A 13593-nucleotide genomic window follows, 5' to 3' on the forward strand; every position below is an offset into this window, starting at 1 on the left:
GGGAGAACTAAGGGACCAGTAGCTCAAAGTATGACTGCAGAAGGAGTCAGATGGGAGGGTCTTGTATGCCATCCTAAGGACATTGGCTTCATCCTAAGAGAAGTGAGAAGCCATTGATGGGCTTTCATCATTGATGGGTGAAACAGGTAACAGGATCAAATTAGTTTTGTTTTTTGTTTTTTTAAAATAACTTTGATTTGCAGAGACTGCACTAGAGGGATCCCGACTGGAGGGACAATGATTTGGAGATTATTGGAGAAATCCTGATGAGAGAAGGTGAGTGCATGGTTAGTGGCAATGTGGATGGAGAATGGATAGATTTGGGATAATTTGTAGGTAAATGCAATAAAGTATATACTGGAGGCTCTGGGGAATGAGAGAAGATTTCTGGTTGGACCAATGATGGTGTAATTCACTGGAAAAAGAGCAGGCTTATGGGAGAATATAAGGTCAGACTTGAATCTATGGGTGTGAAGTGACTGAGGATGTTCATCAGACTTTTGGCCATATTGGTCTGAAGATCAGAAGAGGCGTTTGGCAAAGGAAGTCATCTGTGTCCATATGGTAAAATGCCACAGGCGGCCTTCTTCCTCTGGACCTTTGTTCAATATCTGTAGAGAATGTACTGTATGCTGCGTGTTGGGGATACAGCAGTGAACAAGAAGACTGGGTTTCTGCCCTCAACCAGTTTTCCGTTTACCTCTCTAAACTTGTTACTTTTTTTTTTTTTTTTTGGCCGCGCCGGGGACCTTGTGGGATCTTAGTTCCCTAACCAGGGATAGAACCCGTGTCCCAGTAATGGAAGCGTGGAGTCCTAACCACTGGACCGCCAGGGAATTCCCTCTCTAAACTTGTTCTTAATCTGTAAAATTAAGATAATAATGAGAATAAGAGAGATGAGTCGATGTGATGGCACCTGGCGTTTTTTGTTTTTGATATTTGTTTCTCGTACCCAAAGCCGGAAGATACCTGGTTACTTTTGCTTTTGTATCCTTTCCCCGTTGGGTCTTCTGCGCAGGCGCCCTGGGCTGCTCAGGGGCAGGGGGTGGGGCGGGCCAGAACTACAGCGGTCTGCCCCGGGGCCAGGGCCCGGGAGGGTGGAGGGAGCTGGATGCCCTGACGTCATCAAGCTGCGCGTCCCGCAGGGCGGGACCTGAGCGCGACTACGCGGCCAGCGGACCGGGGCGGGTTTGTGGGGAAGCGAAACTGGGGGAGGAGGAGGCGGCTCTGGCAGCGGCAGGGCCAGGCCTGGTGGCGGCGGCATCGGCGGCCTGATCCCCCCCTCTCCGCTCCTTGGCAGCTCGCCCTCTTCCCTCAGCGTGAGTGCCGACGCGCGGCCCGGGGGGAGCGAGCGGGCGGGCCCGCGGGCTCAGTATCTTCCCCTTGGCCCCCCACGGGCGGTCGTGACCCTCACCGCCCTTTCTCTCTCCCTTCCTCCTTTACACCCTTCTTCCCCGCGCCCCATCCCCAGTCCATCAGCTGCCGCTGCCAAACGTTTCTGCGCACACATTCACACACTCACGTTATCTACAAATGAAAAGACTGGCCCGGGGAGATGTGAGCTCATCTCTTCCCTCTATGAATAGGGGTGGTAGTGCGAAACCGAGGCCCAGGTAGAGAAGACTGGAGAGGGGATTTGAACCCCTTCCCTGGGGGAGCAGCAGGTAGAACCAGGCCTTCTGCCTTCCACTTAGAAGTCCTCTGCCAGGGCACATTCTTTTGGATGTGTAGGTCACTTGAGCTGGGCACTGGTTAGCTGTGCGGCCTTCCCCTCTCGGGCCTCAGTTTCTTTTAGTGGAAAAGGAGAGGGTTGAATGAGGTGATTTGGAAGGCCCAAATCTAAGGTGGTTTGGGGAGGAGCATCGGTATCTCCTGCCTTTCGGACGCTATTTCCTCTCCTTTGTTGGCACCTACCTCAACACAGTTCTTGAGTTTCCTGTGCTTCCAGTCTCCCCCGGAGTAGCTAGGAATCAGAGGGCCCTTTTTGCTTACGTTATGGGCCTTTGGGGTGAGGGGATATTTAACACGGTAGTTTAAAGTGAAATGTGGCTCAGCCTGGTGTTGCTTTCTGTTTGTTCAACGCCTCCTGTTCTTCCTACTTCCGCAGGATAGCCCCTGCCTGTGCCTATAAGAGGCTGCCTCCTTAGGAAGGATGAGATTATGTGTTGGGTAGGCTTCCTCATCCTTGAGCTGGAGAGAAGTGAAACGTGATTCATGTTTGAAATCACGAGGGGATCAGTGGTATCTTTGGATTTCATCACTCTCTTGCTGCTGTGACCCATACTGTAAGCCTGTTCTTGTGCACCTGCAACTCCCCTTTCCTAAGGAATTGCAGCCCAGCTGAGCACCTACCTGTTTGCTCCTATTTTTGAGTACTTTCTCTTTTCTGAGTCCTCTTATAAACAACGGTTGTGTGTAAACCACACTGTATTCACTTCTACTCTTAATTGTTCTTTAATTTGATCATTCCTTAAGATTTCAGGAATCTCATAACCACTTCATTCCATCTCATTTTTTCCCCTCATGCTTGCCTCTCATGCTTACCCATGGGCATGGATGATGGTGACATGGTGCCTTGCCTGTTTCCATTCTTTTTTGTGGAGGTGGGTTCTTGTTCTTAAACTTGTTTTTGTACCTGAGTCCTATGATATGGCTACCTCCGGTCCTGCTAACTTTCCCACTCTTCTGTTTTCTCAGTCCTAAGTCAACCACTGCGTCCATTCCTTACTCCGTTTAAAAACTTGCCCAATTCTCCCATGTTTTCAAACATCCTGAAGTAAACCAAAACCCAGCATTTGTATCATATTGTATAATCTCTTAATTGTCCTGGTGAAATAATAATGGTGATGTAGCAATCATTCTGGGATGATTTTTTCACCTTGGAAATATTTGTTGATATTCATCAGGTTTCATAATTAATTTCTAGTGTACATTGTTGTCACACATAGCCAGTGTTGCATCAAAAATGTAGAATAACAAGTACGCAAGGTGTTTTTCCTCCTGTGGCTCGTGGAGTTGATCCATGACTTTTTGGTATCTGACACCAATGGCCCAGATGCCGCGGGTCTGTGAGCACATTTTCCAGTAAAACTAACAGCTGTTATTGAAAACCAGAGCTTGGCTAGCATCCTTCCTGGACCTCATTCTGAGGAAGAAGCTATTCAAGTGCTGGCAATGGAAGCTGTTTGGAGTTGACAACTTTCATGCATTAATGGTTCATTCCCATTCTTTGAAATTCCTGCTGTGATCCTAGTGTGTCTGACAAGGGCAGCTGACTATCTGGATTTGTGGTTGCAGCAACAATGAGGAGGAGAAATGATTCAGAATGCACTGCCCCTCTCAAGAAACAGAAGAAAAGAGTTGCAGAGCTTGCCCTGAACCTCAGCTCTACATCTGACGATGAACCTCCCTCCTCTGTCAATCATGCAGCAAAAGGTAAGCTTACCTATGTGGTCAGAGGCCACTGACCATCTGGTTATTTGAATCACTGATGCCTGAGTTGGGCAGAATACAGTTCAGTGCCTCTTGAGGAAGATTAGGCAAATTCTACAGAGGGATACTGGTTGTAGACTCTCTTCTCTTTTACCATTCTCCTCCTGGGAGTTGGGAACTTGTTTTAACTAAAAAATTGGAATTTTTACAGGTGTGCCTTAGTTCTGTTGTGGTCCTTCAGTAGGTGGCACTCTTTTGCTGCCTTAAACCAGGTGGAAGTAGCGGTGAGCATTGAGTGCCCTGTGCTTTCAGCTGTTAATGATCTTGGGGCTCTTTCACAGGGCTCGGCTCTTTGCTGCAGTGATCTGGCCTAATTCCTCTCAGGTTTTTGCATTCTGTTTCCTCAATTCCCTCAGCAGTTATGATCAGAAACACCCAAATGAATTGGAGCATCCCTGTGTTCGCTGTTTACTTTAAGCTCTAAGGATTTCACTGATCTGGTTGAAACTAGCATTTTGCTTTGCCTGCTTTTTAGGGTTACAGATGTTCACAGTTTCCACAGGTGCTTTCTATGAGAAATTGTGAAGCATCTCAGAGCTTGCCTGAAATACCAAACAATTAGAAGTAGTTCCATTTGCATTTATCTTTACTTGCCAGCTGTATTAATTTCCTAACAAAGTACCACAAACTGGGTAGCTTAAAACAATAGAAATTTATTCTCCACACTTCTGGAGGCTAGAAGTCTAAAATCAATGTGCCAGCAGGGCCATGCTCCCTCCCAAGGCTCTAGGGAAGAATCCTTCCTTGCCTTTTCTAGTTTCTGGTGGTTGCTGGTGATCCTTGGTGTTCCTTGGCTTGTAGCAGCATAATTCCAGTCTCTGCCTCTGTGTGTGTCTGTGTTCAAATTTCCCTCTTCTTATGAGGATATCAGTCATTGGATGAGGGCCCACCCTAATCCAGTATGACTTCATCTTAATTTGATTACATCTGCAAAGACCCTATTTCCAAATGCCATGTTCCCAGGTGCTGGGTGGACATGAACTTTTAGGCACTATTTAACCCAGTACACCAGCAGTCTTGCATTTTGTATCCTCTGCTGGGTCACTGGTAAATTGGAATGAAATATGGTGACAGATTGATGACTGAAAGAGTGTGAAGAATCCTTTGAGGGTGATAGAAAATACAGTTTATTCTCAACTGGTTGGCTAATTGAAGGGCGGTTACTCATCAGCTGTACTGAGTAGCTGGTCCAGAAAGGAGAAGCTTGACAGGCCTTACATACAGCTAATGAAGCCTTTGGGGCGGCTGTGATCCTGGCTGGATCAAGAGACTCTCTTATAACCTTGTGTGTGGAGATACGTGTGCCTTTAAAGTTGTCACAGTGTATTCCAGGGTAGGTGAGAAAGGCTGTATGTAACTGAGGTTACTAAGTGGGAGGGCAAAAATATATTGGGCGTATAGGTTCTAGGGCCTGTTGAGGAAAGGGAGTTTTGCTATCACCTGGGATTTGAGCAACTTGATGAAGGTAGAGTCTCCTTGGGCAGGCCTCTGGGGTAGTGGGAGAAATGGCCTGCAAGAAAGGGAGAACGTGCCTGGGGGAATAAATGATACTTAGGTGGTGGAGGTATCTGGTTCTAATCGGATCTTGGGGGACAACTGCTCTCAAGAGAATGGCTCCCAGGTAGAGGAAGGTGTATAGTTAAGGATCTTTCAAGGGAACCAGTCTAATTTAAATTTCAAGCTTTTAAAAATGTGACTGTGAATTGAGATTATCCTCCTCCCTCCCACCCTCCCACGAACTCACTTTAATTGTACCAAATGTCTTTAACCTTTTCTAGAAGTAGCACCGTATGACTCAGTCAGAATTGACTGTTGCTGTTGTTTGTACAGAATGGAAATCTAGAGGTGGCCTGTACCTTGTATGTGTCTGGCAATAGGCCATTTGGTCCCTTTCATTTGCATAAAAATGAGGCAGGAGGCAGAGGCAAACAAACATTGTTAGATTTCCCTGGGTCAGCTAATTTTAGGAAGGGCAGCTCCACATTGACCAAAAAACTCTGAGGGCTAGAGTCTGGTGTCTTCATCAGCAAGACTGCCCCTCCCCCTGCAACCCCATGCCTGGTGTGGAATAAATGCTCAGTAAATATTTACTGAATAGAACCAATGGAAGGCAGCAGTAGTATCTTTTCCAAGAAGCTTAAAATGCTTTGCCTCATTCATTTTGCCTATGTCTCCTCCAGTCTGCAGAGGATCATTTCATTAAGTACTTCGCATTTATATCATCTCTGTTCTGTGTTGGCTTCTCTCAGGCATCCCCTGGACAGTGTGCCCTCGTAGTTAACTATCTCGCCAGAAACTACATATCCCCTGAGATCTATATGCAGCTTTCCTATTCAAGTCATTGTATTAAAGCAGGTGTGTTTCCTTTTGCTCCAACCCCTTCTACCCGGACATACTGTTGAACAGATGATTGAAAAATGCTCTTTAGGGAGTACAAATAGAAAAAAAAAAAAATAGTTGCTATTTCTGTCTGTCTGGGCCTTGTTTGTACTTTCTCTGCTAGATCAATGTGATGACTCATTAATAGAACTATTTAGTTTAATCGGTTTTTATTTTACATTATTGACAGGGTAGCTGCATTGCCAGTCAGAGTCTAACATCTGACCAGACTAAAGAAGAAAAGGGATGTTGTTGTCATGGCCACTGGGGCATCATATACTCTTTAGAGTATTTTAAGAGGAGTTTGAAGGCATTTTCAAGCCTAAATAAACTCTTGGAAATTTGCTATTAACATTTTGAAGCAAGGAGAGGCAGATGGAGGTCATTTTTTTCTTTTTGGTTGGTTGTCACAGAGAAACTGTGGTCTAGACCCCAAGACAATTTCCTTTTCTCTTCAGCTGTGCATCTAATGTGGGCTCCTGGCCCTCCCACAGCATGTTGCTTTGGAAGTGGCTGGGCTCCTTCACTGGCACCACACTGAAAGTGCCTTCCCCTCCGTCAGGTTTAATTCTTGGCTAAATAGGCCATTTTCCCTGAAACACCATGGTTTTCCTGTCAGCCCAGATTCATGACCTTAATCAAAAACTTCCTTTATTGGTGTCTGTTTAAATTGCTTTAACGAGTTACCATTTGTCTGGCATGAAGGAGAAATGAGTCTTTAACCAGGAATGAGTGTATTCCACAGCAGTTGTTAGGCAGGATGTGGTGTTTATTAAAGTCCATAATTTATTCTTCTGCATCTGTGTGCTGCTCACCTTGGCCAGTAGTGGTTAGAGCTGTCCCTCCTTGTGTGTTGTCACTGTCATTTTTAATCTTGGCATGTTTGACCTACTGTTCCGTTACGGAAAATTTTGTCAGTAGCTGGGAAATCTCTGATTCTTCTATAAAGTGAACCTGTTTTCTTTAAACTGACTTAAGAGTAATGATTTCTATCAGGTAGAGGAGAAATCTTAAATGAAAGCTCTAAATAATGTCTTGGGCTCTCTGGTAGGTTTTAGAAGGGGAGCTCCTGGGGAGGTAAATGGGAATGCCACCCAATTTTGGCAAGTTCTTAATGAAACTCATGATTTTAATAGTCTGACCTTATTACTCCTGTTAATTTATATCCTCATCACAAGATTGTCTGCTCAATGTTTGCTAAATTCTTATCAGTCTCGGGGAGGCTGAACTTCCTCTTTAGTTCCTGCTGCAGCCAAGACAGTTGTCTTCTTTTCATCTGAAAAGAGTGGCCCCAAAGGCCCAGGGGTGAAAATGAGTAGTGGCTGTGGCAGTCTGTGGACTCAGGACTAATCTAGGGAACTTTGTCTTAAATCATGTCAGGCTGAGAATTGGCTTTAAATAGCACATGAAATAAAAGAGAGAAGTAAGGCTTATCTGCTTATCCAGCACACTTTTTGGTCTCACAAAGAAAAGCCTAGTAGGGTGATATTTTAGCTCTTATCAACCTCATTCTCAGAACCTGGACAGGACAGCTATCTGTACATTAGGTAACACCTAAGGAAGAGGAATGGAGTGGAAAGATCTTTGTGCCAGAGTCTGGTGCTGGAATATTGCACCAGAGCCACCAAGGATTTGCCCAATGAGCCTTGCACCCAGATTTGGTTCTTCCTGTCATTTTGGTCCAAAAATGGCATGAGGACAAAGAAAACAAAAGATCTCTCGCTCAGATCTGAGAGTGGCAGGAACCCTGCATGCCCAGGAATGATATTCATACCATTGATGGGTGCCCAGTGATGGATCCTTAAGCAAACCTAACAGCCTGGCAACCCCCTAGAGCTGGACCAAGGGCACACTCTCCTTTGAGAAGGACATCAGGTTTTCCTGACCTTTATATAGATAGACCTGTGAATCTCCAGATAGCTGGTGAAAGAAATAACAGCTGATTTAACATTGTAGTTTCTAGGTTAGTCTCTGGATTCCTGGGCTGCCCAGGGAAACTTTAGGGCAGTGCTCAGGGAGCTGCCCCCATTCCTGCACTAATCGGTACAGGTTGGAGGCATGGAAGCAACTGAGTGAAGAGACTCTGCACCTTTGGAAGCACAGTTCTTTAACATATGGGAGCTCTGTTGCAGAGCACATTTCTCCTTCACGTGGGCAATGAGAGATGAGAGGCCCAGGCTTAGTTTTAAGCTACTCAGAAGGTCTTTCCCCTCATATCTGCTGTCCTCTGAAGATTTCTCTGGAAAGGAACCAAATTCTGCACAAGGCTTAGAATGATACTTTATTTCTTTATAGCTTTTTTTTAAACCCTAATTTTCAAACTAATATATTCTTATTTATCACACAGAAAATGCAGAAAAGGCAAAACAAAATAAATATCACCTCACTTCTCAGTTTCCATGGTTACTCATTGTTAATGTTCTGGGTCTTTCTTTCTGAGTGGCACTCTCTGGCACTGTGACGTGTGCTGCATTGGTCCATGTAAGCAAGTCAGCTCCTTATTGAGGGAATTGAACAGCCACCTTTTTAAGAGGACGAAGGCAGATTTGGTGCCTCTCATTCAGGGGTATTCTCAACCAGAATTCCTCCTTAGGAGCCAGAATTTTGGTTTTAAGTTTATTCTAATTTTTTCACACATGTTCACCTGCCTTTCTTTTGCAAAATGTTATACCCTTAAAAATGCATATTTATTTTAACTATTGGGTTTTTAAGTTCTCTGGGGGTAAGATTGTTACTTTTGGATAGTATTCCATTGTATATAGCGTGGACCGTTTATAAAACAGAGCATGGACCGTTTATAAAACAGGTCCTGAACCAAAATTGTTGTCTGATCTGTTAAACAATATCAGATGTCCTTTTTCAGCCTACTGGGGTGCAGGGTGCTAAGTGATAGTCCAAGGGGGAGTCAGTTCTCTGCTAGGATATAGGTATTCCATCCTCATGCTTAAACTTTTTGTTGTTTTTGTTGTTGAACCTTAAAAAAACTTTTTTTTAAAGACTTCTTTTTTTTTTTAGAGCAGTTTTTAAGGTTCACAGCAAAATTGAAAGTACAAAGATATCTCCTACACACCCTGCCCTTATATGCACAGCGTCTCCCAGTAGCACCATCTCTTACCAGAGTGCTACATTTGTTACATTGATGAACCTGTGCTGACACAACATTATCAACCAGAGTTCATAGTTTATATGATGGTTCACTCTTGATGTTGTACACTCCATGGGTTTGGGCAAATATATAATGACATGTACCCTTCCTTATTTATTTATTTATTTTTTTGCGGTATGCGGGCCTCTCACTGTTGTGGCCTCTCCCGTTGCGGAGCACAGGCTCCGGAGGCGCAGGCTCAGTGGCCATGGCTCATGGGCCTAGCCGCTCCGCAGCATGTGGGATCTTCCAGACCGGGGCACGAACCCATGTCCCCTGCATCGGCAGGCGGATTCTCAACCACTGCGCCACCAGGGAAGCCCCCCTTCCTTATATTTTTGAGGGCTGAATGTCTTCCACTGCATGTATGAGGTGTTGTAAGAGGAAATATCCTGAGGTACACTTAGTAGGTGCTTAGCAAAGATGACAACTGGGTGACAGTTCTTTAAATTCACTACAGTGAGCAGTTAATTTCTGTTAAATGCAAAGCCTTAGTCCAAGTGTTGGAGATAGAATGTTGGTTGTGGCAGAGTCCTTGCTCTCTAGGAGTGACCCTGTCCAGTGGGATGGCATGTGACAACTAGCTCGCAGGAAGTGTGATGAGTGCTGTGCTGATGGTATGAATACTGGTGCTACTGGAGTACCGTGGAAGGGAGAGTCAGGCCTGGGGTGCTGGGGAAGACTTCGCTCTTCTCTGAATGTCAACCCTTAGTTTGTGTTCTCACTGGGAAATGGGTGGATCAGTGCAGACAGTCTTTAGAATTAGGATGTAATCCTCAAGTTATGAATACCTGTATAATGCCCATTTTGGGTATATATAAATAATTTTTTTACATGGCTGCCCTTTGTGCCTTTCCGCAAATACCTCCCACAAGCAGCCAAACTTTGAGTCAACATCTCTTCTCAGGGACTTCCTTTCTTCCTTAAAGGAATTGTGCTACATTGCTAAGTTAGTTTTTTTTTTTCACATTTATTTAAAATTTTAATTAAGATAATTAATATCTTTTAATTAAGATAATATATTCACGTGGTTCATAAATCAAAAATATAAAATGATAGCCAATATAAACTCTAGTGATATAAAAATGTAAATCAAGTTTCACTTCTTCCACTTTCACTCGTTCCAGGTAATCATTTTGGTATTCTTTTTCCATGCCTCAACCCCACATGTGTGGATAATCACTTTTATTGGTCTTGTATATCTTTCCTTCCAAAAGCTCTTTTTGCAGTTACCAGAAATAAAAATTTATATTTTTATTGTCCCTCTTTAGTACACAAGAGTTAGGATGCCATGTTCATGAATATGGTCTAGGTCTTCTATCATTCAGTTGACAATGTGTCTCGGTGATCTCACGATTTCAATACAGAGGGAGGTTCCCAAGTTTTCTTGGTTTTTGGCATTCTTAGTGCTGCCTTAACTTTTTTCACCATGCCCTAAAAATACCAAAAGAAATACCTAACAGTTTAGTTTATTAAGTAGTTAGGTCTAAATAACAAGCATTTATATCCTAACAACTGATAGATGTTTGTAAGAATAATATTCATAAATTAAAGAATTAAAAAAAATTTATTCTTAAATAAGCACAATTACTTATTAATGAGATTTGTATACTGTTGAGCACTATACAACTTCTCAAACCTTGGGATCAGATTGGATACTACCACACTTATTTCCTGTTCTGCATTCCTCCTGGCTTGCAGTTTAATACCATTTTCAATGGGAATATGCAGAAATTGTTTACCAGATTTTTTTTTTGCCACGCAGAGTGGCATGCAGGATCTTAGTTCCCCGACTAGGGATCGAACCCTCGCCCCCTGCAGTGGAAGTGTGGAATCTTAATCATTGAACAGCCAGGGAAGTCCACTGTTTACCAGATTTTTGAGATACAATCTATTTCCAAATTTGGGAGAGTTTTCCTTAAGAAACTACCTGAATAAAATTATATTGGGTTGAAATATCTTTTTTTTTTTTTGCGGTACGCGGGCCTCTCACTGTTGTGGCCTCTCCTGTTGCGGAGCACAGGCTCCAGACGTGCAGGCTCAGCGGCCATGGCTCACGGGCCTAGCCGCTCCGCGGCATGTGGGATCTGCCCGGACCGGGGCACGAACCTGTGTCCCCTGCATCGGCAGGCAGACTCTCAACCACTGCGCCACCAGGGAAGCCTGAAATACCATTTTTTTTGGCCATGCCGTGTGGCTTGCTGGATCTTAGTTCCCCAACCAGGGATCTAACCTGGGCTCCAGCGGTGGAAGCACCGAGTCCTAACCACTGGGCTGCCAGAGAATTCCCTGAAATATCTTTAAAAAGAAAATAATAATTAATTAATTTTTGGCTGCATTGGGTCTTCATTGCTGTGCATGGGCTTTCTCTAGTTGTGGCGAGCAGGGGCTACTCTTAGTTGCAGTGCGCGGGCTTCTCATTGCGGTGGCTTCTCTTGTTGTGGAGCACAGGCTCTAGGAGTGTGGGCTTCAGTAGCTGTGGTATGTGGGCTCAGTAGTTGTGGCTCGTGGGCTCTAGAGCACAGGCTCAGTAGTTGTGACACACAGGCTTAGTTGCTCCGTGGCATGTGGGATCTTCCTGGACTACGGCTAGAACCCATGTCCCCTGCATTGGCAGGCGGATTCTTAACCACTGCGCCAGCAGGCAAGTCCTGAAATATCTTTTAAGTTAAGAGATTCACGTATCTATAAAAGATGGGGAAAGACCCAGTTACAGTGACTATCTAGACTGTGGATTATCCCACTTTTGACCAGGAGACAGGTAACCCACCACTTCCGGCAGCTGCTAAGGTGGGTCTTATTTGGAATCCTTTGGCAACAAGGTTGCTGACAATGAAGATAGTGGCTTGGCTCACTCAGGCCGGCAGCTCCCTCCTGGAGCCTTTAAGTGCAGCTCCTCTACTCTCTGCCTCTGTTGGTGTTGCTGCTTGAGCACCCCGTCTTCACTGTCCTCTCTTTTTCTTCTCTTTTTCCTTCCTTTCCTGTCTTCCCCTCCCCCTTCGCTTCTCCCTTTCTCTTTCCCACTTTCCACCTGTGAGCCGGCTCTTCTCTGGGGCTGTGCTGTATGTAGATCCACCATCTCACCTACAAGTTTGAAGGACTATGAAAACAGGAAACTAGGAGGTTAAACAATCAGAAACTGTTAGTCCTGTGATAGAATTGTTGAAAATGAAACCAGGTATCAGTGTTTGGAAATTGATTTTCAAATAATAAATAGCAGAAATAACAATCATATCATCAATAAATACATGTTATATCTGACAGTGTACTTTCAAATACATTTTTTCACTTAATCTTCAAACAACCCTATGAGGAAGATATTACCATCCCAGTTTTGTAAGGGATGGGAAAGGAAAACTGATATTTTGAACTCTTGTATGTCAAGTACCATTAGGAACCACAGTGACTTGCCCAGGATTACACAGTTTGTAAGAGGTAGAGAATACATTTGACCTGGGTCATTTAATGAACTTTATGTGTGCAGTGCATATACTGAACACTAGTTGAATAAATGAAACTTGGACTTCTAGAGGCTATATTGTGCCATAAACGCACCAAAACATCTTCCTTTTTTCTTTTCCAGCATCCGCTACAAGCCTAAGTGGGTCTGACAGTGAGACTGAGGGGAAGCAACGCAGCTCAGACTCTTTTGATGATGCATTCAAAGCAGACTCTCTTGTGGAGGGAACTTCTTCTCGCTATTCCATGTATAACAGCGTGTCCCAGAAGCTTATGGTATGTCAGGGGTTGGGTTGGGTTGTGTTGGGTTTCTGAAGCTCTACTAGCAGAGTGAGAGAAGGGAAATTGTGTTGGTATGAGAAGAAGCAAAGTGAGGGCATGAGTTTTTCCTCTGCTTTAGTTTAGTAGAGAGCTGCTATAGTTTAGTAGAGAGAGTGTGACCCCTTCTTGATAGAAGTATCACATTTGAATCATCCATGGGAAGTGGCTGCTGACGCCTGCTTCTCCTGTCCTGTCCAGAGCTGAGTTCTTGTGAGCATATGTGAACACATGAATGTGTGTCTGTGGATAAAGAGGCTTCATGCTGAGATTTTTTTCCCTAGTGAGTGAGCTCAATAGAAATGACTAAAATCCTGCTCACTCCTAGGTACCTAAAATAAATGGGAGTAGTAGTCTTCTGTATTACTTCCAAAAGAGGGCCTAGTTTTCCTTAATAACTTCAGCACCCGCATTGGTATACCACAAGAAGGAAGGTGAAAAGGAAGATCTGCTACTTTCCTTATGAGACTTCAGTGTATGTGCAAAGGTTAGGGAAATCCAAGTTTGTCTTCTGTCTAGCTTCAAGAATATTATAGTTGACCTCTCCATTTTCTGTTGGATTCATTTAAGAATGAGAACTGCCACTTCTGAAGTCATAGTCAGGATTCTGGGTTGGGGCCAAAAACTTTGGGGAAGTGGAAGATGGGGAAGTTTGTGACTGAGTCAGACTCTTTGACCTGGGGAAAGATTTGTGGCTACTGTAGGAATTTCATCCAGCTCCTGAGCTGGCAATGCCCCTTCCATATGGAATATAGACCTTCTAGGGTAAATCAGATCTTCTTAGGATTGGAGTTCTTTTA

General features: G+C 44.2%; 1 protein-coding gene across 6 annotated transcripts in view; it reads left to right on the forward strand.

The window, feature by feature from the left end:
• The first annotated feature begins 1141 nt into the window (after positions 1 to 1141).
• CMTR1 (cap methyltransferase 1) overlaps positions 1142 to 13593 on the forward strand; it is a 60220-nt gene continuing 47768 nt past the window's right edge. For 4 of the 6 annotated variants that reach the window (XR_009565748.2, XM_030870854.2, XM_030870852.2 and 1 more), the window contains exons 1-3: positions 1142 to 1319; positions 3298 to 3435; positions 12600 to 12751. Coding sequence is in view for 5 of the 6 variants with exons in the window: in XM_030870854.2 (XP_030726714.1) it covers positions 3303 to 3435; positions 12600 to 12751 (285 nt within the window). In the remaining variant the exon portion in view is untranslated. Of the gene's footprint in view, positions 1320 to 1359; positions 2604 to 3297; positions 3436 to 12599; positions 12752 to 13593 lie in introns of those variants that run through there. The other 2 variants (XM_030870850.3, XM_060307519.2) reach the window with 2 other exon arrangements.

The sequence above is a fragment of the Globicephala melas genome, chromosome 11, assembly GCF_963455315.2.
Source record: "Globicephala melas chromosome 11, mGloMel1.2, whole genome shotgun sequence".
NCBI classification, from domain to species: Eukaryota; Metazoa; Chordata; class Mammalia; order Artiodactyla; family Delphinidae; genus Globicephala; species Globicephala melas.